Source organism: Primulina eburnea, chromosome 15 (genome assembly GCF_022965805.1).
Source record: "Primulina eburnea isolate SZY01 chromosome 15, ASM2296580v1, whole genome shotgun sequence".
Classification (NCBI taxonomy): Eukaryota; Viridiplantae; Streptophyta; class Magnoliopsida; order Lamiales; family Gesneriaceae; genus Primulina; species Primulina eburnea.
The window spans coordinates 35,107,930-35,135,794 of NC_133115.1; the positions used below are offsets into that span (position 1 = coordinate 35,107,930).

The 27,865-nt window shown below is 34.1% G+C and overlaps 5 protein-coding genes across 7 annotated transcripts; 4 read left to right on the forward strand and 1 right to left on the reverse strand.

Annotated features, from left to right (window-relative positions):
- Window positions 1–2,721: 2,721 nt before the first annotated feature.
- Window positions 2,722–5,006, reverse strand: LOC140814726 (uncharacterized). Of its 2 annotated transcripts, none has more exons than XM_073173810.1 (3): window positions 4,416–5,006; window positions 3,620–4,178; window positions 2,722–3,342 (listed from the first exon to the last, which is right to left on the reverse strand). In XM_073173810.1, the coding sequence occupies exons 2-3, from the start codon at window positions 4,147–4,149 to the stop codon at window positions 2,973–2,975; spliced, it is 900 nt and encodes a 299-aa protein (XP_073029911.1). In that variant the 5' UTR covers window positions 4,150–4,178; window positions 4,416–5,006; the 3' UTR covers window positions 2,722–2,972. The 2 variants fall into 2 exon arrangements, with proteins under 2 accessions (XP_073029911.1, XP_073029910.1); XM_073173809.1 differs by having other exon boundaries at window positions 4,410–5,003.
- A 4,655-nt stretch (window positions 5,007–9,661) lies between these two features.
- Window positions 9,662–10,516, forward strand: LOC140814621 (uncharacterized). Its single transcript, XM_073173656.1, has one exon. The coding sequence runs from the start codon at window positions 9,905–9,907 to the stop codon at window positions 10,109–10,111; it is 207 nt and encodes a 68-aa protein (XP_073029757.1). The 5' UTR covers window positions 9,662–9,904; the 3' UTR covers window positions 10,112–10,516.
- Window positions 10,517–14,607: 4,091 nt separating this feature from the next.
- On the forward strand, window positions 14,608–18,084 carry LOC140813454 (receptor-like protein kinase THESEUS 1). The gene has a single exon (XM_073171919.1). The coding sequence runs from the start codon at window positions 15,279–15,281 to the stop codon at window positions 17,793–17,795; it is 2,517 nt and encodes an 838-aa protein (XP_073028020.1). The 5' UTR covers window positions 14,608–15,278; the 3' UTR covers window positions 17,796–18,084.
- Window positions 18,085–18,459: 375 nt separating this feature from the next.
- Window positions 18,460–21,320, forward strand: LOC140813455 (uncharacterized). Of its 2 annotated transcripts, XM_073171923.1 has the most exons (6): window positions 18,492–18,617; window positions 19,305–19,398; window positions 19,971–20,240; window positions 20,318–20,440; window positions 20,568–20,858; window positions 20,950–21,320. In XM_073171923.1, exons 3-6 carry the CDS (start codon window positions 19,992–19,994, stop codon window positions 21,154–21,156), a joined length of 870 nt encoding a protein of 289 aa, XP_073028024.1. In that variant the 5' UTR covers window positions 18,492–18,617; window positions 19,305–19,398; window positions 19,971–19,991; the 3' UTR covers window positions 21,157–21,320. The 2 variants fall into 2 exon arrangements, with proteins under 2 accessions (XP_073028021.1, XP_073028024.1); XM_073171920.1 differs by lacking the exon at window positions 19,305–19,398 and having other exon boundaries at window positions 18,460–18,617.
- Window positions 21,321–22,445: 1,125 nt separating this feature from the next.
- On the forward strand, window positions 22,446–27,431 carry LOC140813955 (ADP-ribosylation factor GTPase-activating protein AGD5-like). The gene is given in 12 exon segments (XM_073172787.1): window positions 22,446–22,756; window positions 23,460–23,518; window positions 23,696–23,786; window positions 23,999–24,052; window positions 24,149–24,240; window positions 24,341–24,389; window positions 24,391–24,561; window positions 24,933–25,128; window positions 25,326–25,504; window positions 25,665–25,871; window positions 25,954–26,012; window positions 27,053–27,431. Coding segments are annotated over 12 exon segments (1,362 nt in total). The 5' UTR covers window positions 22,446–22,705; the 3' UTR covers window positions 27,207–27,431.
- The last annotated feature ends 434 nt before the right edge of the window (window positions 27,432–27,865 follow it).

The window sequence follows — 27,865 nt, forward strand, 5'->3', positions numbered from 1 at the left end:
TAAAGGACCGAAAGTCCTAGCTTATTTTTCCAACACGAAGGGCAAAATAACCCCAAACACATAAAAGACTTAATACTTGTGGTAGACTGATCGATGTATCACTCTATAGACCTAAAGAGCCGAGTAATTAGCTGGTTAGACGTTCATTTCAATTTGATGGGACCATCTTCGGTTCTCTCGATACGGAAATTGAAATTTGAGGAGTAAAAATTAGTTGTCTGGTCTGAAATCTCAATCCTGTTCGATTTGAACCCAGCTAACACCTAATTGCTAGCTATAGGACTAACTAATACATCGATGATTACTTGAATGTTAATGTTTTCATCATAGCTTTTGACATTAATGGAAACTGATGTCTTTCATAATTTTACGTCAAAACGGAATCCCTTTTGAAGGAATTATGTTTCAAGAATTTTTGGGTATTTGAAAAAAGTATTCAAATTTTTATGCCAATTAAGTAATAACCCATCAACAATCACCTCCACTGGTGCCGATTCAATCTCTTAGTCATGAAGAATTCGAAATTGGGCAGCAGCTTTTATACTCCATAATATATATCATAATGCATGCTTTGATGTTGGACCCAATCGTTCAAATGATATTCCCTCTTTATCAACTAAAGCTAGCAAAGTGTGGGGACAGTCTGTGGCGGAGTCATAAAAAAAATTTATATGTAAATTTTGTATCATTTTGGATTAACTACGTGATATTAATCTGGGTAGTTCAATTTAAAAAATAAAAAGATTTTAGAGTTTAAAATTCTAGCTCGGGCAAAGCCATAATCCTGACTCTGCCACCGAGAACAGTACCCTTAGGAAATTGGACGCAGATGATAAAGCAGCTTGAACGTGAGAAAAAGCATGTATACGTGCATGGAAGGCGCTGTCTTCGTCACTTGCTATTAAATAAAGTTTACTTTGTGCCTATTTTTGTCATGGATTCTGTAAAAAGAATGTAATATGGGGAGGAGGAATAAGCTTTTGTTTCAATTATGTGCCAATTACTCTCCCCTTTTCTTTTCCTCCATTTTCACCTCGTACTATATACCACTCTTAAGTTTCGGTTAAAAACTTGTGTAAAATTTGAAACTAATTTCACATCATGATATCATACTGGATAAATGAAACATTTATGTAACAGACTGCTCTATTAGACTTGGTAATCGCATACCCAAAATGATTAATTAATTAATTATAAGTATAGCAAAGGTGAAAACTAGCTGTGCAGCACTCAGAATTTGGGTTTGTATGTATTATCACAAGTCCAAAATGGCATCGGAATGGGTCAACTTTCTCACATGGAATAAGATAAAATGTGCCTACGACGATGAATCATCCACTGAAAGGGACAAGACAGTGAAATAGAACTTGAAAACTACCGAAATAGTTTAACTTTACCGAATAGACAAAAAAGCCAATCTAGTACGGAGACAATTAAACATCATCATTTCCACGTTGAAATCCTGGACTAATGCTGACCACCAATGTAGCCGTTTAACATAATCACATTCTTTCTTCAAATTTTTTAGTTAGATTTTTTGGGTTACATTATAATTATTATGTGTCGATGTCTCCGAAAGAACTCGGATCATCCTTAGACTTGGATGTAGTAAATAGATTGGAAGTCGCTACAAGGGATAGAACTAGCTCGGATAAAAAAATGTTCTTATATGTGTGGACTCGATAAATTGTCCACACAACTAACCCAATTTATCGACCTTATCATGTATTATTATACCGAGCTTATCATGTATTATGGTAAAATGTCGTTAGTGATTGGGAAACATGAGGGCCAACACACATGCCATAGATTTTAATTCTCCGACACTCATTTCATTTGCTTTTCAAAACTGGTGAGACACTAACCCATCAACGCCTATCACGACCAATTGATACAACATACAATCAACGGCCCAACTCTTTTCATCCAAGAAAAACAAAATGAGTAGGTATTTTGTGAGACGATCTCACAAATCTTTATTTGTGAGACATGTCAACTCTACCGATATTCACAATAAAAAGTATTACTCTTAGCATTAAAAAGTAATACTTTTTCATGGATAACCCAAATAAGATATATGTCTAACAAAATGACTCGTGAGACCGTCTAACACAAGTTTTTGCCTATTTTGGTCTTGTAACTTCGAATCATCTAGGTTGATATGATACAATATGTCAAATCATATACGATTTTTCTTTGTTTTATCGTATGTACTGAACTATTATAAGTCCTAAAGTAGTTCTTTCGATATTGTATCAAAGTAAGATAGAAATTAAACTTGTACAACGAAAAATATGTCAATTGTGCTTCTTCGAAAGGGTGGCCTTGTAACTTCGAATCATCTAGGTTGATACGATACCATATGACAAATCATATACAATTTTTCTTTGTTTTTATCGTATGGACGGAACCATTATAAGTCTTAAAGTAGTTCTTTCGATATTGTATCAAGATAAGATAGAAATTAAACTTGTATAACAAAAAAATATGTCAATTTTGTTTGGTAAAAACTTGTGTGAGACGGTCTCACGGGTCGTATTTTGTGAGACAAATCTTTTATTGAATCGTCCATGAAAAAATATTACTTTTTATGCTGAAAGTATTATTTTTTATTGTGAATATTGGTAGAGTTGACGCGTCTCACAGATAAAGATTTGTTAGAACGTCTCACAAAAGACCTACTCTAATAAATAAATAAATGAATTGATCGCAAAATTAATATATCAACAAACCCATAGAATTAATTATTTATTGTGTATATTATACTTGACAATTCTAATACAAAGCATCTGGTTCCACTTCGTATCCCCAGATCTGCATTTTTCCCTTATATTTGTTCACCTCATAAAAACAAATAGTATAAATTAAAAAAATAAAAAGCGCTTGATTTACCATTTCCCTATATTTGCATTTTCCAACCTCCCTTCCTTTCTTAATAAAAAATATTTATTTGATTTTTTTATTCCTGATCCTCAACAAAGACCGTTGAATCTCCAATCTAGTCTCACTTCAGCGGACCTCACGAAATGATGACGTGGCTTCCGAAACGAAACGATATGGCTGTTGACCATAAACGCGGTGACCCGATCCGAGACCCGGATATCCTCCATCTTCAGCTCATTCAGCCGATGCACGTACTCCGGCACATGCACCAGGTCCCACACAACCCCCACGCCGCCGGGCTTCAGCACCCTCACCGCCTCACACAACACCCTCATGCGTTCCGCCGCAGCAGCAGCAGACTTGGCCCCAAACTCTTTACCCACCCTGTGTACGAACGCAGCAGATACCACCACATCGAAGTAGTTGTCGCTGAAGGGTAGCGTCCTTGGGTCACCTGGCCTGCTTGGTTACCATATTTGGTAGTTAGATGGCGGCCCAGATAAAAAAGATATTAAATTTAATTCAAATGAAGAAGTATAATACTGAAGTGCTTGGTCTTTAGAATTAGTCGGTACTGCATATTTAAAACACTTACTTTACTGTATTTTTGTATTCAAGTGGACCAGAAAAACGAAGAGATAAAAATTTGCAGCTTGTTGAAAAACGATGCATAATATATATATTATAATTAAATAATAATAAGTGGGTTTGCCATTTCGGGTCGGGTCCTCCCTACCTGCAAGTGACGTACTCTTGGACGCCCTCGAGGCCAGCGGTTTTCAAGGTACGTGTAGGAATGACGGTGCTGCTGCGTGTCTGGGTCCGGGCCGGATTGAGCCCAACAACGCGACCGGAGGACCCGGATTTCTTGAGCTGCATAGCGACTGCGTTCAGGAGGATGCCCCGGCCACAACCCAGGTCAAGTGCGTGCTTGACGGAGGACCAATCCGAGACAGAGGACACGATGCGCTGGGACATGTCCCAGTGAAGGGACACGGCGGAGTAGAAGAAGTTACCGGCGGCGAAGAAGAGGCATACGGCGGAGAGCGCTGTGACTGAGCCGGTGAAACCTGCGGCGAAGCGACTCGAAGCAGGGCCCGGGAAAAAGTGTTGCAGGAAAAGGCAAATAGGTTCGAAGTAGAAAAGGAACACAACTGAGAGAACAGAGAAGCCCATGGCATGAATGAGAAGGAATAATGGTGTCTGCCAGTCATCCATACCGTAGATCGCGTAGATCTGCGTCCAATCTCTGCCTGTTTTCCCCATTTCCTGAATAATCTCGGGAAATCCCAATTCTGTCAAAAAATGAGATAATCAAGATTCGTGGAACATTTCAACTCGGCAAATGGTAAATAGAGTAAAACGCCAGCTGAATCCAAATTTAGCTTCAAACATTGAACTTGCAGTTTGCTCAAACTGAAATAAAATCCGCTTCAAGCAAAAGTCATTTAACCATTTTCATGTTTCAAGAAAAAAACAAACGGAATCAAAATGGGCCATAAAATAGCAAAAAGACGAGAGCTTACCCTTACCCACAAGAAATCAAGGTGCAGAACACTGAATGTCAGATCCAGGAAATGCAGGGGAATATAATTTAGTGATCCCGAAAATATTAATTATTGACAGAGAGAAAAGTACACTCCTCTGATTAAGGTAAAACATGGAACTACTCTTCAGTAACAGTGATTTACACTAAACCCACTCATCAAGGTACAAAATGGCAGCTTTTATAGTTGAACAATCAATCAATGATGCAGAAAAAGAGGATCGGAGACTAAGGAATGGAGCACAAATTCCTGCAATCATGAAAAAACTGATTCTCGTACACTATCTATCTCGAGGGATGGGATAAAAAATTCCAAAGGGTACGATGAATGAATCTTGCTTCTCCGTAGTACGTAATCACGCGGTGATGCAATTCGTCTGTATTTGACAAGAAAAGATCGATGAGAAGCAAACAGGGATCTGAAAGTTTGGTGGGTGGGATTGGATTTTCGAGGGGAAAGCACAGACTTTTATTCTTCTTTTTTTACGGAGAGAGGGAATTCTTGGCGTCTTATGATTCTTTTGCTGTGTATTTGAGTATTAAATTTTCGTGTGTATATTATATGTATATGCATTACAGTAAAAACGAATTTAAGTAAGGTGCTTGTATATGTTAGAAAATATCCAACGAAGGAGGTTGAATCGATTGAGACTGAGTTTTAGGGATTTGTAAAAGGTCATACTTTGTGTTTTTTACTTTTTTTCTAGTAAATAATCGTTTTATGTGGAGAGAGATGTACTAAACTATTCAAGTGGGTGAGAGAGCAATCAATAGCATGTCTTAAAGAAAATAGATATAAATTTCATACGGAGTCGTACGAATAGATGTAAATGTTGAATATCGTCAAATTAATTTTATTTGATAATATTGAAAATGTTGAAGATATACGAGTCAGAGAGTTTCTAATCTCTGCATGTCCTTCGCTATAATTGAACCATAAGTACGTGAATTTTCGTTCTCAATCCTTCGCATAATTGTAATGTTGCTCTAATTAGTTCGGTGATTAAGTACTGTTCTCTAACCCTCTCTTGCGTGGCCCGCGTTACATCCTTAAAATTGCACTAATCACACTGAAAAAATTTGACTACCAATATTTCTAAATAATTAACCGCAATTTTTATTCTATAATATAATCGTGTTATTTTACGATTTTATCATATATAAATATATATATATTATTTAATTTCAGTTTTAACACTGTATTTTTTTTATTTTTAGCAATTATATCATTCTTTCATTGGAAGTATTGATCTAACACAATATATTTCAGTGTCATATCAACACTTTAATAGTAGCACATCAGCGTCAAGTCGGAAAAAAAAATTTATAATTAACAAAAAACAAAGATAACATACTAATAACATAGTAATTTAAAATTGTAAAAAAAGCAAACAAAAATCACGAAAAAAGAATTTATTTCCGTTTTCAAAATGAAATAAATGTTGCAAGGATTGGTTGTGGAAAATCTTGGTTGTAATTTGACTTTGATTTTGAAAATATTGTAATAAGGGCTAAAAGTCGTGTTTTCAAAGTCACATACAAAAATACTTGTTGCCAAATTGCATCGCTTCATACAATCGCATTTTTGTATAATATATTATTATATCCTAGAGTCGGGATCAATCGAAGATGGATAGAGATCTTCATCTCCGATTTCTTTTTTTTCTTCATAGATTCGTATATTGTTTATTTAATATAAATAAATAAATAAATAAAAATACTTTACAGTTTAGTTTACACCGACTAATTTTTTTAAATTTAAAGTAGTTATCCAATCCAATTTATACTTATATATATATATATATATATATATATATATATATATATATATATATATATATATATATATATATATATATATAAATTTGGTGTTGGCCAAATAAATAACATGTCAAGTAAGCTTAATTTACGGTAATATGCAGTGTTTTGAAAACTACGTATTCATAAACGAATTTTATAAATACGTCGAAATTAGAAAATTTCAAAGAATTTTTACAAGTTGCTACCCTTATTTTTCCAACGTATGGACAAAAACGTGGGTCCTAAATTAAATAAAAGGGATGTGTACAAAATTTTCAACATTAGGACGCGCGATTGGCGTAAAGCACCAAATGTCGAAGTCATGGCTTTTGACGGTGCAATGTCATTTATTATACAATTAATCCCTTTGCTTGTTGTTTACTTCTTTATATAAAAGATTTCTTAATATCTATTGACTATTATCTATATAATTAATTAGAAAATTGATTAACGCTATTAATACTATTTATTTTCTATTTTTTAGTTTAATTAATCGTAATAGGGTTTTTTTTTGGGAAGCTTGTTCAATTCATGTAGTAGATAAAATAACTTTAATTTGAATCAATATATAAAATGGGGGGCAAAAAAAATTTTTTTCCAAAAAAATTAAAATTTTATTGCATGATTCCTTCAAAATCAAAAAGTTGTATTGGTACACGCATATTACGTGCAGAAAGGCCACCACTTCACAGCCTTCGTGGGTTATATATAGAAATAATTATAATCAATATCTTCTACATATGGGTTAAGTAAGTATTGTATTAAGTGTATATCCAATTATTCATATTTATTTTTTTTAAGTGAGATCCATGATTTTTTTTCTTTATGTTGGTCACACATGTGATAATGTATAAAGAATATTGGATACAATCTTAGGAAAATATATAGAATAAGTTTGCGTTTGAATTAGAGGATTTTGATTTAATTGGATACTTGAATGAATGGTTTGATTGAAATGTCTCCATATTTAGTGCAATGATACACAAAATAACCTATTGGGGTCAGGCCAGAGATTTCAAATCAATTGTCAAATTTTATTTGTACAAAAAAACCAATATATTTATTATCATATATCCAAAATCGTTGCATTCGAATTCATTAATTCAAGCATAACATAATTGATCAGATGTTAATACTAACATCTGGTATATGTGAAACATTTTTTTAATTAGATTAAAATGCGAAAATTGAAGAAATCGAATACGTGATTTTGCTTTAACTGGATCACAACATCAAATTTAATTATAAAAATTTGTACTTCAGATTTAGAGACGGACTAAACTAAGAGATCTCCGAGGACGGACTATGTGAGAGTTACAAAATTTTAAAATAATATTTTACGTATATAAAAATTTTATTATTTTAATTTCTACTAGGTAATCTTGAAGTCATAGTTACCCATTAACGTTAGACTTCTAGCCCTCACCTCACCAATATATCAATTTCGATTTCTTTTTGGGGGTAAATGATAATTAGCCTAGTATTATATATTGGCCCACGGGCTACATGGCACGAACATTTGAAAATATGTTTGGCACTTGTCAGTGGCGTTAATATGTTTTATGAAACATAAAAAAAAAACAATTAAATTTTTGAAAATGTTTATATTTAATTTAAATGTTTATATTTGATTAACTTCATATTATGCTATTATTTTGTGTGTGTGCACACCTAATTACAATATTTTAGAAATCAATAAAAAGAAAAATGTAAGCTAAGCACTACTATATTTTTTTTCATGTTCCCATAGGAAAAATAATTTTTGGGTTTCACGATATACTTTATTCCTTAAATTATCTTTTTATTATTAATAAGATTTTGTTAATTATTTGATTTAGAGTTTTTGTATTTCTAGACTTTTATAGGAATTGATTATAGACAACACTTTTTTTTTTGAAATGATTATAGACAACACTTATGAGAGTGTTGAACGAAGATTTTATTTTGTCACTCAAGTCTTTGGCATATAATTTTTTAATTTTTTGGTTATTTCATTCTAGTTTTTAGCATGAAAAGTAATGTTTTTATATATAAAATAATATTTTATCATGATTTGAATCGGGTTGAAGATTAATCTTATAAAATTAAATCGTGAAACGATTTCACAAAAATTTTCGTAAAAAAAAAAAATAGTCAACAAAATAGGCACGACACCAGCGGCCTTCTCAAGACTAGTGTACCGACGCACGCGTTGCGTGCTTGTATAATATTTTTTATAATTCATTTTATTTATATTTAAATGAGGATCAAAATATAATTATAAGAAATAGTGTGGGACTACACTGTAATTTTGATATATAAATTAAAAAATAAATTGAAAAATAATAAAAAATAAAAAAATTACCTCAGTAGGAATTGAACCCATAACCTAAACACCAAGTGACAATGATTCTATCCATTGAACTACATATAATTTACATTAAAATTTTAACATTTTATTTATATATATAATTAATAAAACAGACCATGACACCAAAGTTAGTTATTCTAAGTGTCTCAAACTTAATAAAGTAGTATAGATCATGAAAATTCAACAAAATATTTCTCATAAGATTGGGCCCCACAAAAATAAATAATTTAATGGAGGTGGAAACTTAGTTTGAAAGGAATAAGCTAGCTTAGGGATAACAACTTTGATTAAGTTATATATTATTCCAAAAAAAAAAAAATAAATGGTTGCTACAATTGAGTAAATGAGCAAATGCTCGAAACATGACTCAAATTCATAATATGATAATTTGATTACACACACATAGATTTTTGTTATACGATCTCACATGTAAATTTTGTGATACAGATATTTTATTTGGTCACTCATGAAAATGTATTATTTTTTATACCAAAAATATTATTTATTATTATAAATATAATTAAGCAATGTTGAGCAATCACACTGATAAATATATGTGAGATCGTCTCACAAAAGACCTATATATATACGTGTTATGTTGAATGACATGATATTTAATTTGATGTAGTTACAAACATTTTTCGCATCATATGTGTCGATCGTTAATATTTCGGTATAGCAAGATTTTTAATGTGATCATCGGGGATGTCATTTGCCTCTAATGTGCCAAACCAAAATTTTACTCGTCACTTTGAGTTAATGAAGATCTTACCTTAATAGACAGCAATCACAAATTTTGTCAACAACTACAATATTGATTTTTTTTTTTTCATCTTATTCAATTATATTTGTGTAATATGGTTCATGTTAATATCATTTAATGACTCAGTCCGCCCCATATTTATAAGCTTTTCGATTACAAATTATTGGAATAATAAATTTTACAAATAAATTTTTTATTTTACATTTTATTCAACAATCTTGGAAGTAATTAATGTATTTAACGACAGAAATATATATATACACACATCAGTGAGAAGGTTATTTTTTTTTTATGAAACCTACAGAAATTGAAATAGTGGAAAAACAATGAACTCTTTTGATTTAAATTCCCTTCCAACTTCCAACTGCCATTATATATATCTATACATATCAGACTCATCCCCACGTAAACCAGATTCCTAGACTTCTACGAAAAGCACACATGTAAATCCAAAGCCCTGAACTTTATGTTATTATAGTTCACAACGAAACAGGATTTCCATTTCTGTGCTGCTTTTTTTTTTATATACATAACCCGGTTGGTGCATCCGGCCAGGCGTTTGATGGTTTGTTTCTGTTTTCTGGTGGACCAGAAGAGGGTCATACGGCGGAGCAAGCCGGTGGCGGGGATGTGTTCGCGGTGCCGACATGGCGCCTTGGTGGCCGACATGCAAACCTCGACGAGGTTTTGTTACATACCATTTTATTGGAAATCGTGGAAAGCCATCGTATGTTGTTTCTGCGGCTCCATTCTCAAATCCTATCGGTGAGGCTTGATCATCCGTACGGTGCACGAATATGTCTTCTTTTTTGTATTCAAATGATCCTTTTACATCAATACACGAATTAATCAAACCAAGAAAGATCAGTTGTTGGAGAGATGTAGTTAGAAACATTTTGAATAATTTTCTACTGTGGGAAATATTTTTATTTAAAGATTTTACAAGGACAAGTTTTGCCATATATTCACAGTACTCTTTTCAAACACTCGTTCCAAATCAAACCAGTGCCGACCATATGTATATCTGCCAAAAATTTACTGTAACTTTCATTCTTTAGTTCATAAATTCATTGACTGCCGGATTGAATAGGTAAACCAAAAGCTGTTCACTCTAAAAATGAAATTTTTATTTAATTTTAAATTCAAAGTAAGTGAAAACCTATTTTATATATATTTATGTTATGTTAGGTATTAACTTGTTCATGTGTTTAAAATTTAATTAATTATGTGTATTTCAGTGCCGAACATAAATGGAATTTAAATTATTGAAATTGACTGTGTAACAGAAATTTTGTACGTATATATATTGAAAACTATTGTTGTGTTTCCGATTTTTAAACCAAGTTTTAAGATAAATTGATATTTCAATATTTATTACAAAAATAAATAAATTTACAGAATCCGAATAGAAACATATACGTGTGAGATTATTATTTATTGGCTTGAAAATTAGTTAGAACATAAGCATCCTTTTAGCCATCTGTCCCCTATCTTTGATTCGTACAAGTTTGAATATACTAGGAACTTCATTTATGTGCGATTGATTTTTTGTTCCTTTCGAGTCGGGGAAAAGCGGTCGTTATAATTGAATTTCTGTTGAATAAATGAATAATGAAGAGTGAGGAGTTGTAAAGGGAACTGAGATGTCTTAATGTGACTTGTCCCACATTGAGAAAATCACCAAATGAAGTTTTCCTAATAAGCTCCAAGTTGAGACAAGGGTTTGGGCCCCAAGCGGTACCAGAAGTTAATCTTTTTACACCAAATTTATTTGGAAATTAAATTTCAGCTCAACAAGAATGCACAACAGAGTGCATGGTGCACACACTCAGGCAGAACTGGGCGCGCGGTGGCGCCACATCCCGCGCGGATGCGCGCATGTCACTGGAATTCGAGCATCAGGCCAGAACTGGCCGCGCGGGGGCGCGCGCTGCACTATTTCAGAAGAACATGCGCGTCCATTGGCCTCTAAACATCCGTTCATGGCTGAGTTTCCACCAAACCTTGTGTCCTTTGCCTAAAAATGTGTCTCTTCTACGCATCCGATCTGGAGAAACATGTCTCTTCAAAGCAACCAGTGATCATCCATAAATAATCCTTCAAATCATATCTGCACTGTTTCAGAAGAACATGTGCGTCCATTGGCCTCTAAACATCCGTTCATGGCTGCGTTTCCACCAAACCTTGTGTCCTTTGTCTAAAAACGTGTCTCTTCTGCGCATCCGATCTGGAGAAACATGTCTCTTCAAAGCAACCAGTGATCATCTATAAATAATCCTTCAAATCATATTCAAAAGCTGCTGAATCATTTTGCTTTGCTGCATATTTCTTGACATTTTGCTGCACAATTTCGGTTCATATCCTTGAAAGCAATTGCATATCTTTGTTCGCCGATATCAAGGCTTTGTGGTGCTGCAAAGTTTTGACTTGAAGTCGTTGTATCTTGGGGACGATTGCCTGAAACGTATAACACTCTGATACGGGCAATTTCGTCTTGCGGAGAAAGGATCTTCCTTGCCTCGACTAGATCGTTTTGTTGTTGCTGTTGTTCGTGATTCAAGACCAGATTTCAGAAACGCAGAGAAGAGGTAATAACAGTTTCAAACTCCAAATTTTTTCCTAAACTTAGGATCGTAAGTGCTACAAATCATCGGCAATGTAGTTCACGTTTTATGCCGCATATTAAGGTTAAATTGTGTTGATCCGTTAAATGTAATCAGTATTGTGTCATCCACATAATGTTGGTCACGATTTAAATTTTTCATGAAATATTGATATTCTCCTAACAAAGTTCTTCTATCAAACCACAACTCATTGTGTGTTAATATGTTTAACGAACAATGAAAATATCGATTACTAAGAAATAACACTGAATATTATAAAAATAATTAAGTAAAATATATAAAAATAATAAACAAAATATAGTCACGTAGAGAATGTAATTGTGAGATTAGATAATATTATCACTTTCAATAATGAGTAAAATAAATATTATCATTATTATAATGATTATAATAAAAAATTAAAAAAAAAAATGAAATGGTGATGTGTCTTTGGATGCAATTTTGATATTTTGTTCATCTATTAGATGAAAAGCGATGACAAAGTCGCCAAGCAACATTTAAATGTCATTGAAACTTTATTTAAACGCGATTTTAACATTTTCTTTTAGATATTTGTTCATGGTATCAAGACATTTAAAGGATATTTTAATTTAATAATTTGTTTTGGAAATATTCATTTAATGAGGAAATTTAAGACGATGTTTCAAGGACACTAACGTTTTGTTGGTTTGTTTTTGTTGGACTACTCAATCGACACCTATCATTTTTTGAATTGAACTAGGGGCGGGAAAATATATATTTTTTCTATATATATATATATATATATAAACAAAGTTTTATTCATTTTGGAAAATTCCAACAAAAAAACTATAAAAGAAATATTTTTAGCATTAACGTATTCATTTACCACATTAAATATTTAAAATAAATAGAAAATAAATGTGTAGTTAAATGTAAAATGTTATTTTTTAAAATTCAAATTTAAATTTCATGTCTCCGGAAAATATAAACCATATTTATGTATCTATATTTTTTATATTATATTATTTAATTTTGGTTATGATTTTGAATTTTGTTTTACTTTTATATATCTAATTCTCAATACTTTCTATAATATTAGATAAAATATAATTATTTTATTATATAATATTACGTTTTTCAATTTTTTAAAAGAGGACCGTATTGAATTTTGATATTTTGATTGTCTGTAAATTGATATTATTATATATCTTCACTAGAACTTCAATGTAAATATTTTTTAACATGTTTTAAAAAGTAATTAAATATTTTTATCAAAATTTATTAATCTAATAAATGAAATTTTGAATTTTGAAAAATATTTATTATTATTTTAAATTTTGATAAACAAAATAATATATGATTTTTATATATTTTTTATTTCTAACAAATTAATTTAGCCAATAAAAAAATTTCAATTTAAGCGCAAAAAATTATTATCCTCATTTAAACTTTATTTCAAATCATATAAACATTTTTTATATAATAATATTTAAAATTTAAATGTACTTATTATATTATAACAATAGTTTAATAATTATTCAAACACTAATAATTACTAATTTTAATAATTAATTACATAAAATACACTCCACTCCACATATGGCACTATAAATCAAACTTGCATATTCTTTGAAAAATCAATAATCATATTAGAGATTTAATGGAAATGTCATCATCGATTATTTAAATGTATTAAATATAGATTGAATTTGAAATATAATAAGGATTCGAAAAGTCAATAAATTAATTTTTAGTTGGGTATTTTAATATTCTAATACCAATAAGTATTTTCTTTTATAGCATATCACATTTGTTAGGAAATTATTAATTTTAACATACAACTTATATATATATATATATATATATATATATATATATATATATATATATATATATTAAATAAAGGACCATCAAAATTGCAATTTAATCACCTTTGCTACGTTACCAATTACATTGTTTGAACTTGAAACTTCGATTATCGATTTGATTTGCGTTCGAAAAAAGGACAAAACCTGTAGAAAATGAGACGACGACGTCAGTCTTTGATGGACACGTGCGGCGATTATCGTAAAATTATTTCAAATTAGTAACGAACGTCTATTTTAATGGCAAATAGTCAACAAATATTTATTTGGTTTTGAATATATCTCTTGTGAGAAGGTCTCACGAATCTTTATCTGTGAGACGAGTCAATTCTACCGATATTCACAATAAAAAGTAATACTCTTAGCATAAAAATTAATATTTTTCCATAAAAATCTCAAATAAGAGATCTGTTTCACAAAATACGACCCGTGAAACCATCTCACACAAGTTTTCGCTTTTGGTTTTTGCATGGTCAATAAAATTTAGGCAATATATTTTTATGTTAGTGAAAACAAAATTTCACTTAACTATATTATTTTATCGTGATATTGTTTCTCTCTCAATTATAATAATTTTAAAATTTTCGAGATTAATTTGTTATGAAATATAGAGATACGTACAAAAAAATACTAATAAATTAACATTAGTGGTGTTAGCTAACAAATATTATGAATGATAAAATTGTAAAAATATTTTGATGTTATATTGACATATCGAAATAATTTAGATTTATTTCTCGGAGAAATAAAAGAAACTTATATTCATATTTACAGGCAAAATAGAAAATAATCAAACCCCCGTCTTTTCTTACGTAAAAGAAGCACCAGCAGAAAAGATTTCGTGGCATTTGCTGTATTTATATCCCCCCTTTTCTGATAAACTGAGATTAACTCGATGAAGACCCACATTATCTGCTGACAACAGCTGTTTGATGATTGCTATTTGAAAGATTAATGGTCCATCTTGTATATCCTACCGTGTAAATTGGCAACCAAATCAACAGCCTGGAAAGAGCTGTTGTCGTTTGAGCTTGGAACTTCTGCTGTTTAAAATTCAGGGTCGTAAGTTGGAGTTTTAATACGGGGTCCTAATATATCTCTATATTTTATGGTATATAATCAGTGGAAGTTCTCGAGCTCCAATGAGTGAGGTAATGGTGTTGAAAAAGCATTGATCTTTGTCTTTTTTTTTTTGGTGTGTGTGTGTGTGTGTGTGTGTGTGTGTGTGTGTGTGTTTGAACTCCTACATTTATCATACCCTGCGTCTTTTTTGGCTCCAAGATTACTCTTTTTTGGGCGATTCTTCTTGTTCCTGTGGTCGTTTGCCATTTTAAGAAGTTTTTGGGGTAGCTCTGCTTTGAATAGATCTGGGAACTAATGCGAAATGTAGCTTGGTATTTGTTCTGCAAGGATGAATCAAACTAGTGTCAGCTTCCTAATTTTAAAACCAATTTGAAGTTGAGTTGTTGTCTGGGTTTTATGAGCTATGAAAATGTTGAATTGGGTATATGTAATTGTAGCTGTATTTGCGATTGGAATCTTCGATAGTAGTAAGTCATTCGCCGCATTCTCTCCTGCTGATAACTACTTGATTGCCTGTGGATCTTCACAAAATGTGACATTCCTTGGCCAGACCTATATCCCTGATTCAGTTCAATCCTGGGTTTATTTGCAAAGCCAAGAGAATTCAATTGCCGCCACCTCGAACTCTACTGCTCCTTTTCCTATCTATCAGTCTGCCAGAATTTTTTCCAGCACCACATCCTATAGATTCGACATCAAACAAGAGGGCCGGCATTGGATTCGCCTTCATTTTTATCCCCTTCCGGGCCACAATTTGACTTCTGCTTCTATCACTGTTGTCACTGAGGATTTTGTGCTCTTGCACAAGTTCAAATTTCAAAATTATAATGGTTCTTACCTCTTCAAAGAGTACGCAATCAATGTCACTTCGAATAGCTTGGCAATTACTTTCGTTCCTTCGAAAAATTCTGTGGCTTTTGTCAATGCCATTGAAGTTGTATCCATACCTGACCACTTGATCCCTGATCAGGCAGTTGCTATATCGCCCTCTGGTCCTTTTAATGGCCTTTCGGAGCTCGCTCTCGAAACCGTTTATCACTTGAATATGGGTGGTCCTCTGATCACTGCTCAGAATGACACTTTGGGAAGAACTTGGGAGAATGATATGAAGTATCTCCATGTAAACAGCTCTGCTGTGAATGTTTCTGTCAACCCTTCAAATATAAAGTATAGTGCTTCTGTTGGACCTGAAATTGCTCCAAATTTTGTTTACGCTACTGCTGAAACCATGGGGGATGCAAATGTGGTCAATGTGAACTTCAATATCACCTGGGTATTTCTAGTTGATCCGAATTTCTCGTATTTCATCAGGGTTCATTTCTGTGATATTGTGAGCAAATATTTAAACAGTATCATATTCAACCTGTATATAAACACTGATATAGCTTTCAGGAGTCTGGACCTATCTAGCCAAGCGGGAAATTTGGATGTTCCTTATTACAGAGATTTTGTCACCAACACCTCTGCTGATTCAAACACACTTACTGTCAGTGTTGGACCCGATACAACTGCTGATGTCACAAATGCCATCATGAATGGTCTTGAAATTTTGAAGATTAGCAATGAGGCTAGAAGCTTAAATGGACTTTCGTCCGTTGAAACTCTTCATGTATTGCCTCCCAAAAAGAGCAAAATGGAGATAATAATAGTTTCTGTGGTTGGTGCTGTTGCTGCATTGGCATCTCTTGGATTATTTTACTTCTGCTTAGTGGTAAGCAGGTCAAAGGCGGCCAAACTAGAGAACCCATGGCCTACACTTCCCTTAATTGGAAACTCATTAACCGTAACAAAAATGTCTACCTCCTCAAAGAAGAGTGGTACAGCAAGTTGCATCTCATTAGTTTCCTCCAAACTTGGCCGGATATTCGCTTTCCAAGAAATAACAGATTCAACTGACAAATTCAACGAAAGCTTGCTTCTTGGTGTTGGTGGCTTCGGTAGGGTGTATAAAGGAACATTAGAAGATGGAACTAAAGTAGCTGTCAAAAGGGGGAATACTAGATCGGAGCAAGGCCTTGCAGAATTTCGAACTGAGATTGAAATGTTGTCTAAGCTTCGCCACCGTCACCTTGTGTCTCTTATTGGCTACTGTGATGAAAGGTCAGAGATGATTCTGGTCTATGAATACATGGAAAATGGACCACTTCGAAGCCACCTTTACGGCACGGATCTCCCACCTCTTTCCTGGAAACAACGGCTTGAGATATGTATTGGTGCAGCGAGGGGGCTTCATTATCTTCATACGGGAGCAAATCAAAGTATCATTCACCGTGATGTAAAAACAACCAATATACTCTTAGATGAAAATTTGGTTGCAAAGGTAGCTGATTTTGGTCTGTCTAAAACAGGACCTGCTCTTGATCAAACTCATGTGAGTACTGCTGTCAAAGGTAGCTTTGGCTATCTGGATCCTGAATACTTCAGACGTCAACAGCTCACTGAGAAATCTGACGTCTACTCTTTCGGGGTAGTTCTTATGGAGGTTCTTTGCGCAAGACCGGCTTTGAATCCTCTGCTTCCTAGAGATCAAGTGAATATCGCAGAGTGGGTGATGACATGGCAAAAGAAGGGAATGTTGGATCAAATTATGGATAAAAATCTTGTTGTGAAAGTTAATCTTTCCTCTCTGAAGAAATTCGGAGAGACAGCAAAGAATTGTCTGGCCGAGCATGGTGTTGACAGGCCTTCCATGGGTGAAGTTTTGTGGAACTTGGAATATGCTCTTCAGTTGGATGAGACCTCATTGACAATCATGGAGCCAAATGACAACAGTACGAATCATATCCCTTCAATTCCGTTGATCCCTATGGAGCCATTCGACAATAGCATGAGTATGAATAATTCTGGTACTGATGATGATGCAGAAGATGCGGCGACAAGTGCTGTTTTCTCTCAGCTTGTAAATCCCCGTGGCCGATGAAAACACATCGATTTTGCGGTTTTTTAATCTTATTGATTGGATGATCTAAGAGGACTTGACATTGGGACTCATCACTATGGAACAATGGATAGCTCCCAAGCAGGCGAAAACACACTGTTATTCTTTCCACTGGAGAATTTTCCTCACTGTTTAAACATTACTATTTAATGTATGTATCTATATACGGTTGATGGGGCAAATGCATGCATCATCAGGTTGTATTTGCATAGACACGATGAATTGTACCCTTATATTTCGATAAAATTGATATAGTTTACAGCCTTCTTTACTTCTACTCACAATCTATGACTGGCCATGGATCTTTTCTGATGTTACCTCTGTTTCTCTTGGTCATAATATAAGGTGGTCTTGCTAGCGTCTGATATGAGGACTTCTTGGTCTTTTCTTTAAATTCCCCTTTGGACCTGCATAACTTTCGCAAGCCATTGTTTCGGGCTTCCACTCTTAACCATGAAAATATTACCTTTTTCACAAACGTTGACCAAAAAAAAATACAAAAATGGATTTAACTAAAAATTTTACAGACGAGAATATAGTAGCCAATTGAAAGGCATCAAGATCCGAGGCCACGCATTACACACGTTCGCATGCCAGATAATGATATTTTACTATTTCTTAAGAATGTCTCCAAACAAAAATAAAATAAAATAATATTTAATAACTCAAAGTGTAGGTGACGATTTTAAAGAAATTTTTAATTATATTCAGTCATAAATTTGAGTCAAATCTTGATAAAGTTCTCAACTTTTTACTCTTCTTGATTTGCTCCGTTTCACATCTCCGATCCAGCATCACAAATCTGTAAGTGTTCCCTTTTTCTTTCTTCGATGATCTGAAAATTGTTTCTTTGAACTGCTTGTGCCTCTTGTGTTGTTTGCTGTTAAGAAGTTGAATCGGGGCTGGGCTGGGTTGCCGGAGAGGTGTGTATTTTTTCCAAGAGATGAAGGGATTAATGGGAAGAAGAAGTAGTTTCGGTTTTAGTTTGTTCGATAACTTTTGCAGATGATAATCACTGTTATGCTTCGTTTAGTTTCAGCAAATTTGACAATCACATCCAGTGAAATTATGACTTGTTCGTTCAGTGTAATGACAGGATAAATCACATAGTTTAAAATTTCACCATCTCCCACCCCAGCTGCGTGCTCCTCATCCCAACATATCTTGATAATTTAGTTTTTCAATTTCAGTAATGCTAGATCTTGATTCCCTCCGGAAATCTATGACTATGTGGAAATCTATGACTATATGTTAACCAACAACTTTGGTCTCTTTTGTTATGTAATGATGTTGAGTTACGCCAACCCACAACACCACTAACCAAAGATCAAATGCACATGGCACTCAAATTTGGTTTAATTTTGATGTCTCCTTGATGTTATACTTATATGATATTTAATCCCATAAAATGTTTCATTCTGCGATTCGATAAATTATTTTTTGATTTTTTTTTAGAAAAATATCAACTCATCGTGTTCATAATAAATTAAGTGCACGCCTTCGTTGCCCCAAGAACCGACTGTAGTTGGTGTATTGGTCTTTGCAGAGGAAGTGGTTTAAACCCTTTATTATAAAGATAAGAAAGGTATGGAGGGTATGATCCGCATTCAAAGAATTGGCCAAGCTGACATAGTTTGCGTTAAGGTTGCGGAAGTATGTTTGTGCTGACCATTGATTATAGGGAATTGACGAGATTTTGTGTCTACCACTCCACATTGTACTTGTAAAATACAAGGCAACTAAAAACGATGAAAAAGATTTAACATATTTTTAAGCTTTTTACTAAGTTGATTAGTTGGATTTACGTGCTTCCTGCCTTTTGCATGATCATGATTTTATTTGAATGGCTAGCTTGCATTTTCAGGTTTCTCGAAAATGGAATATATTTTTCTCTCTTTTCATTTTTTTGGAATAATGTGAAATCAATTGAGATGTGGGGGTCTGGAAGAGCTGAGAGTAAATGATAGAGAAGAATAAAAGTTCAGGAGTCGCCAAATTTTCCTGTGAACTGTTAGGTTTATGAGATCATATCAGCTTTATTACTGTTCATTTCATCTGTACTTGTACATTTTATGGGATATTCCCCATGTAGTTTGTTTTATGATCAAACATATGTTTGTGTTTGTGAGCCCTATTATTTCTTTGTTTTTCTTTTAGCAAACACAAGATATTTCCGAGATGGACCGTGGGCAATTTACACTGATGGGAACAACCGTATGTGTCATGCTTTCCCTTCACTTCTCAATACAACTAGTCTCCCAACATTACATGTCTTGGAAGAAGCCAAAGGAACAAACAGCCATTGTAATTATCGTCCTCATGGCTCCATTATATGCCATTGACTCGTACGTTGGTTTGCTAGACATACGTGGGAGCACGACCTTTTTCACTTTCTTGGATTCTATTAAAGAATGCTACGAAGCTTTGGTGAGCATTCTCTAGAATTTATGGCACATCAGGTATGGAACTGGTTGACTCTATCTTTTTTACTTTGTCAATTGTAGGTGATGGCAAAGTTTTTGGGTTTGATGTATACCTATCTGAACATATCCATCAGCAAAAACATAGTACCCGATGAAATTAAAGGAAGAGAAATTCATCACTCGTTTCCAATGACTTTTTTTCAGGTATAGCTCCTCTATCCACATTATGTTTCTAAATTATCCTCCTCACCGCCATTGAATCTTCCCTTACTCAATTAGGAGTAGTCATGATGTTTACAAATTATAAGCAATCTTGAATGTTGTGTTGCAGCCTCACACTGTTCGTCTGGACCACAAAAATTTGAAACTTCTCAAGGACTGGACATGGCAATTTGTGTGGATTCGCCCTGTTTGCTCAGTCTTGATGATATCATTTCAAATTCTTGGAGTTTATCCAAGTTGGCTCAGCTGGACGTTCACCATGATCTTGAACACTTCAGTTTCGTTAGCATTATATTCACTTGTCGTGTTTTACCATGTTTTTGCAAAAGAGTTGGCACCACATAAGCCACTTGCAAAGTTTTTGTGCGTCAAAGGCATTGTATTCTTCTGCTTCTGGCAGGTAAATTCTCATATCAATTAGCTAAACCCCAGCTTAATGATCAAATCATTATTCGTAATCAATGAGATTCTGGTTCTTTAACCATTTTCAGGGAATCCTCCTTGATATTCTTGTGGCATTGGGGATAGTTAAATCGAACCATTTCTGGCTCGATGTGGAGCATCTCCAAGAAGCCCTTCAGAATATCTTAGTTATAGTGGAAATGGTTTTCTTCTCTTTACTGATGCAATATGCCTACACTGCTGAACCTTACCGCACTGGATCGGTTTCAAAAACAAGTGACAAGAAGAAAGAATGATCTGCAATGACCCAGAAACTGTATGGTGTACAACCATAGACAATTGTATGCTCTTATGTACTGTATATTAAATAATCCATGCCATCTTATTGGACTCGCCATATTACACTTTTGTATCAATGAGTTGTGCCTTTTTCTTGGTAAGAGTTCACGACTTACAAACATTTCAGCTTATGCATTATGTACAACAGTAAAATGGGACCAAAACGTGCCTTTTAACAAACAGAATTATACATATATAGATTACTAATACAGATGCCCAACCAGGACACATTGTACATGCATTGCACACAAGTTAACAAACAGATCCCTGGTTGGAGACCATTTCTTTGATCGAGGGTGTAACAACTTTCTCTTGTGATGATGCCTGGAGTTTTTCAGCTTTAAGATTCTCCTTTCTGACGTCATTGAGCGTGTTGGTTATAATCTTAGAAACTACAACTCCGCCTGCAAATAGAAACATACATTTACATATGGAGTGGAACCATTTAGTTCACCAAGGTCAGAAAAAATGATAAGAGTTATCAGTTACTATTTTGTGGTGCATTTGGCATAATAGAAATGATGTGGCGTGGAATGGGAGGTGCAAGCTAGCTATACTGTAATTTTCCAATCAGCTCGCCATATCCATTCTCAATTGGCTGATGGCTAAACAAGCTCATGCTACACACTCACATTCGCCTCTACATCTCGGGGCTTGTGGATCAGTGGTCTCACCTTCTGTCAGATTAGTTGACATCCGGAGTTCGAACCCCCTCCCTTCGTGTGTTGTAATAAAAAAAAATAAAAATTAAAGTGGTCGCTGAGTTATGAATTTTATTCAATTAAATAACAAATGATTCATTTTGATTAGCACTAAAGAATCTTAAATAATTTCGTCAACTGGTGTTGTGTGTCAATCAACATCCATCAATGTCCAATGACCAAACTCCACCATAGTTGTCCGATTCAAAATACTACATCTACGTATGCTATTAAAATGTTAAACTTTAAACATCAATTTTCATTTGTGTCTAATATTCGTTTACAACAACGCCATTATATTTTATTTAAAAACTTATTTAACACATTTTAAAGTTTAATATACATAAATTATTGTGTACAATAAATCACTAATATATATTTACAAATATTGAAATCCTTACAATAAAAGACCCAGTAGTAAATTAAGATATCATTGAATATTTTTTTAAGCGGGCATTTCCATTCGTCTGGGGCCGTCCACATATGTGACACGTGAGAGTGGATGATGTTTCGTCAACGACTCCACCTCACACGCACTTCGCCTAAAGCACTGAAATAAATAAAAGAAAATAAAAGAAAAGAAAAAAAGGCAACATCAAAATTGTGAACGGAGGGCGATTTACAAACAAAAAGCCAGTTTGTTGGTATTCTCCGTTTCTCCTCTCTTTCTCCGGCAAATTCTTGTCACCGATAATTGAATCGGACAGTCCTTCGTGGGAGGAAGAGGGGAGAGGAAAATATCGAATCGAAGTCGTCAAATTCCTGTTCTATTTCTTCCAATTTTTGCTTCACATTAATTATCGCCATGAATGAGAAAGCGAGTGTCTCCAAGGAGCTCAATGTGAAGCACCGAAAGGTCCTGATTTTGTTTTCGGATTTACGGTTTTCTCTTTCGATTATTTTATTCTCAATGTTATTTGCCCTAGCCTAATTATTGAAAGATTTCGTTTCTTAGTGCGTGGCCTATTTTACTGTAATCGCATGTTACATGTTTTCGGAAAGTTGTTGCTAAAAAATCTGGCCTGTTTTTTATTTTGAGATTGTTGACTGATTTGATCTGGCATTTTTTAGCCGTGACCGGTGATTGTGATGGTTCTGTGACAAAGGATCCAGTTTCGTATCATCGAGATTGCATAATGTTTAAGTGATCATATGAGAGTTTATTTGAAGTCATGAAGTTTTAATAAAAATTTAGAAGATCGTTTATTAGTTGAAGGTGTACGTGGTTATTTAATCTATATGCCAGAAATATCTGCTAATGCCCATGCTCTGGCCTACGGTTTGTCGTGAGCTTACTTAGAAGACTGTTGGCTATGTGGATGAAATAAAGTGAAAGGCTTGAGTAGTTTCTTTAAATTGTAAATCAGAATAGATTCATTTGTAATTGTATATGGCTTGTCAAAATTTATTTTGCTCTCCGCACTTATGTTACTATCTTGTTGATAATTTTATTTTGATGAGGATTACTTTTCCCCCAAAGCACTTGGATTTCTAGCTTTGTGACGGCGTCACTAGGTTCTCGCTATTCCTTTTATTTACATTGATCTCCTTGTTATCAGGTTTTGGAAGGACTTCTTAAATTGCCAGAGAATAGGGAATGTGCTGATTGCAAAACCAAGTGCGTATTTCTAATATATTATGTGTTCGTATCATCTTTAAAAGTAAATAAAAATGGTATGCTGATTTTAAAATTATGCATTGTGGTGGAATCTATAGTTATAATTTTTTTTCATGAATTAAGTTCCAGTGTAATACTTTTGTTTATCTTGATCGTGCATTTTATTCTGAAATCCAGAGGTCCTCGATGGGCAAGTGTGAACTTAGGTGTTTTCATATGCATGCAATGCTCTGGGATCCACAGAAGTCTTGGAGTGCACATCTCCAAGGTAACATTTTCTTAATTTCTTTGGCGCTTTTAGAGTAGCTAAGAGTGGAAGTTGTTCCTTATAGATATGTTCAGATGTAGAAATAGGTTTGTCGATTTTAGAGTTCAGCTCTTGTATTGATGTCATATGAAATTGGACACAACATCTTGATATTTAAAAGTTTTGAATTGAATCTCTTGCCAACTGATGACGCATTTGTATCTACTCTGTAGGTGAGATCTGCTACACTTGACACATGGCTTCCTGAACAGGTTTCATTTATTCAATGTAATAATTTCAGAAGTCTGAATGTTTTAGGTTTATTTTTATTTGATATCTAAAAAACATCATCATATTAACTAAATATTTTTTCTCGTAAACATAGCAATGGGAACGAGAAGGCTAACAGTTACTGGGAAGCAGAGCTGCCGCCTAATTATGATAGAGTTGGGATCGAAAATTTTATTCGAGCGAAGTATGAGCCACTTTCTTTTCAAGGACATCTTTCAGACACTTTTTTCACGTCTGATTCTATGAACTTGTTTTTAGATAATATTTTCCTTTCTCAAATTAAGGTATGAAGAAAAGAGATGGATATCCAAAGATGGCAAGCTAAAGTCACCTGCCTAGGAGAATAGAAGAAAAAACTTCTGTACAGCAGCAAAGACCAAGTGAAAGAAGTGGCTATGGGCATCTCAGCCATTCTGGGCTCTTAGCCGATAAGGGGAAACATGTTCCAGCACCTGTTACGAAAGAAAATATTGCTGCTCCTAGAACTCCTAAAGGACCAGAACAAGTATTTCGAGTTTCATTCTTATTTGACCTTTTAGTTTACCCGTGTCTTCTTAAAAGTGTAACCACTCATCCTTTTGCATATACATGATGCTATTAATGGAGTTATTTCATGTAGCCATATTCTTATCCTTCCGATACCTATTTAATCAGATACATTTTATTTCAATTGAAGATGCAAATTGTTGTCAAATCTGGGAAAGAAATCTGATATGCATTGTAAGCATAGAGCCATAGAGTAATTTATTAAACCATGAAGAGTGCAGAAATTGATTTATGAAAAACTAGTGCTACTCTCTTTAGAATATATTATATTCGAAGGATGAAAATGCAAACTTTAGACCCTTGTTTATCCGTCTAAATTTTTATATGCAGATTGCTCCATCTCATGTGCCTGAACAAGTGATTCAGAAAACGGAACCAGCTGAACCTACAAAGCATGTTGCAGGAACTGTTTCTCCCCCTAAAGTTGATTATGCTACCGATCTTTTCAATATGCTTTCACTGGATGCTTCCGTTGAAAATTCTGCCATGGTATCCGCGGATGACAATACGTGGGCTGGATTTCAATGTATGTGTGAATTGCTCTCGTTCTCTGTCAGCTTATTGTTTGTTTATTTTTGAGAAAAGATTTTAGGCAACAAGAATTCAATCTCAAATTTATTTTATTATTTTTTTGGAGCATAGTTCAATCTCAATTTTAGAGTCTTAAAAGTTTGGTGCCTAGACATGTTTCTTCTGTAAGTAACATCTGGCAACTTGCAACAGCTGCTGCATCATCGTCAACAACAGAAAAGACTAGCCAAACAAAACTTGATGATAACAAGACCCAATCCCCTTCAGGAATTGAAGATCTTTTTACGGGTTCGCCATCAATTATTCCTGGTTTAGTGCCAGGGAAGCCTCAAAAAGATGCCAAAACGGATATAATGTCTCTTTTCGATCAGGTATGTTTTGTGCTAGAGAATTTCGTTAGCCGACCCCTGCCCCCGCACTTATGTGCTCTGTGCTAACTGTTATCGATTCCCAAAACAGTAACATTATTATTAGTCCTGCCCTGGTGTTTAAAAGAAAACCGTTCAAGTTGATTTTTTTTCCATTTTGCAGTCGAATATAGTTTCACCATTTTCTGTCCACCAGCAACAACTTGCTGTTCTAGCTCAGCAACAGTCTCTTCTAATGGCTGCTGCAGCCAATGCTTCTGGTGGAATGCCAAAAGCTACTGCTGGTTTGCAACCTGCATTGAATGGAACCAACTTGCCCAACCAAAGTTGGCCAAACATTGGCTATCATTTGCCTGGAATGATGATGCAGGTAGATTAGAGTTGTATATGGTACTCGTAATCGAATGATGAAAATTTACATTCATATTCTGCTTTTTCTGCTCCTGAAACAGATGGGGAATGCAGGAGCTACTCATTCGGTCGGCAACTCTTTTAATCCTTCCATATCCAGGTATACACTTATCAATGTACTTCGATATTTTACACTTAATGTAATCCTAGTGTTTGGTGGGTAAAATAAGTGTTGAAGAACTTGAATTGGCTCCCGTTCATGAGCATTTAATGCTCTTTTTTGCTTTCACTGTAGAAGGCATGTTTTCATTGATTTCTTTTACAAAGATTAAAATATTCTCATTTAGTTTTAGCAATTAATATAATTATGAAATTAAAATCTTCATTTTTGCAGGGCTCATGTATTCCTTTTCATGTTTTTGTCGGAGCATCGTTGCCGTCTAAAATTTTTCATTTAGTTTCTTTCTCATTGGATGCTGTCTGATGGGCTGAGTTAACAATGTGGGACGTGTTTGGCCAAAAGTGGTCATAAAAGTGCTGCTCATGTTCCCTAACTCTTTTGCTATGCATGATAATTTTAAAAAATTATTGGTACGTAGAAAACACTTCTGATCTGCAAAATGGTACCTGAGGAGCAATTCAAAAACTATTTGCTCTTGTATCAGAATAGGAACAGAGTAGTATGATATCCATTTTAAATTATAATAGGCTTCATATACTACTATAACCTGTCATCATTTACAGGGGGTACCAGCAAGATCTAATTCCTTGATGATGTCTGATTTTATATTTATATTAGAGGCAGAAACAGATAAAATTTAAAAAATGTGCTTATTTTATTTGACATTACATAGCAACACAACCTCTGGTATATGCAGGGCCGCATGCAAATTTTGACCACTTCATGGAGGTTTATTATTCATCTCACGCAGCATCATTTTTGTTGTTAGTAGGACACCTATAAATACATCAACGCTTTTCTTATTTCACTGATTTTCCTTCACTCAATTCCATAGGACTCGAACAGGCTAGCTGCTGTTTGAGATGGTTGTTTTGTCAGCTTCCTTCTGTCTCAGCAAAAAGTGAACATAGTTTTACACTCTTTCTAGCAATTTTCGAAGTTTGTGGGTTATTAAGTGGTAACTCACTTGCATTACTTTTAGAATGTTATCAACATTTACTAACATAAATTTGTTACAGCACATATACCGTGGGACTTGGTGCATCTACCAATGGCAGTACACCCGTTAGAGCAAGCAACCAGACCACACCCCCAGTTTCATCTGGAACTTCCCAAGCCAGGAAAGAGTGTGATTTTTCCTCTTTAACTCAAGGGTTATTCTCAAAACATTAAATGGTAAGATCTTCTGGTGTATCACACATTCACATACCACAAAACATTTTCGGGCGGGGTTTATCTCCTGCATTTGTGATTTGTAAACTATTCGTAGAGGATTGTATTTTCTTGTAGAAATATGGGTGAGAGCTTAATTTAGCTTGAGATATTCTTTGTCAGAGCGCAACTCTACTCTTCATTTCATTTTGATGAATTTTTATTATAAAGGAACACAGTTTTTCATATTTAGTCTCACTGATTTGAAATGCTGACTGTTAAAACACATCGCAGCGACAAAAGTGTCAAATTTTGGATATATTTTGAAGATAAATCTTTTTCTATTTTCCAAAAATCGAAAACTTGCTCTCGACTCATTTAGCTTTACTACATATGCAAGTATCGCATTCTATATTCTTAATACGAGCTTTGTTGTGGTGTTGCTTGATTCAAGTTCACATCCCAATCAACTTCTCCTTACTTGTGTTTTTTGTTGTGTACAGCGCATAGATTTGTCTCAAATTTTCAATACCTATATAATAACACGGAACCTCCTATAAATATTAATAGTAGGTGAAGGGACACGTACATAAGTAGGTACAATTTTTTATTTAATGAAACTGTTCTATTACCAAATATATATCTTGTAGGGGAAAAAATATTGGTATCAGCGCTTGTCA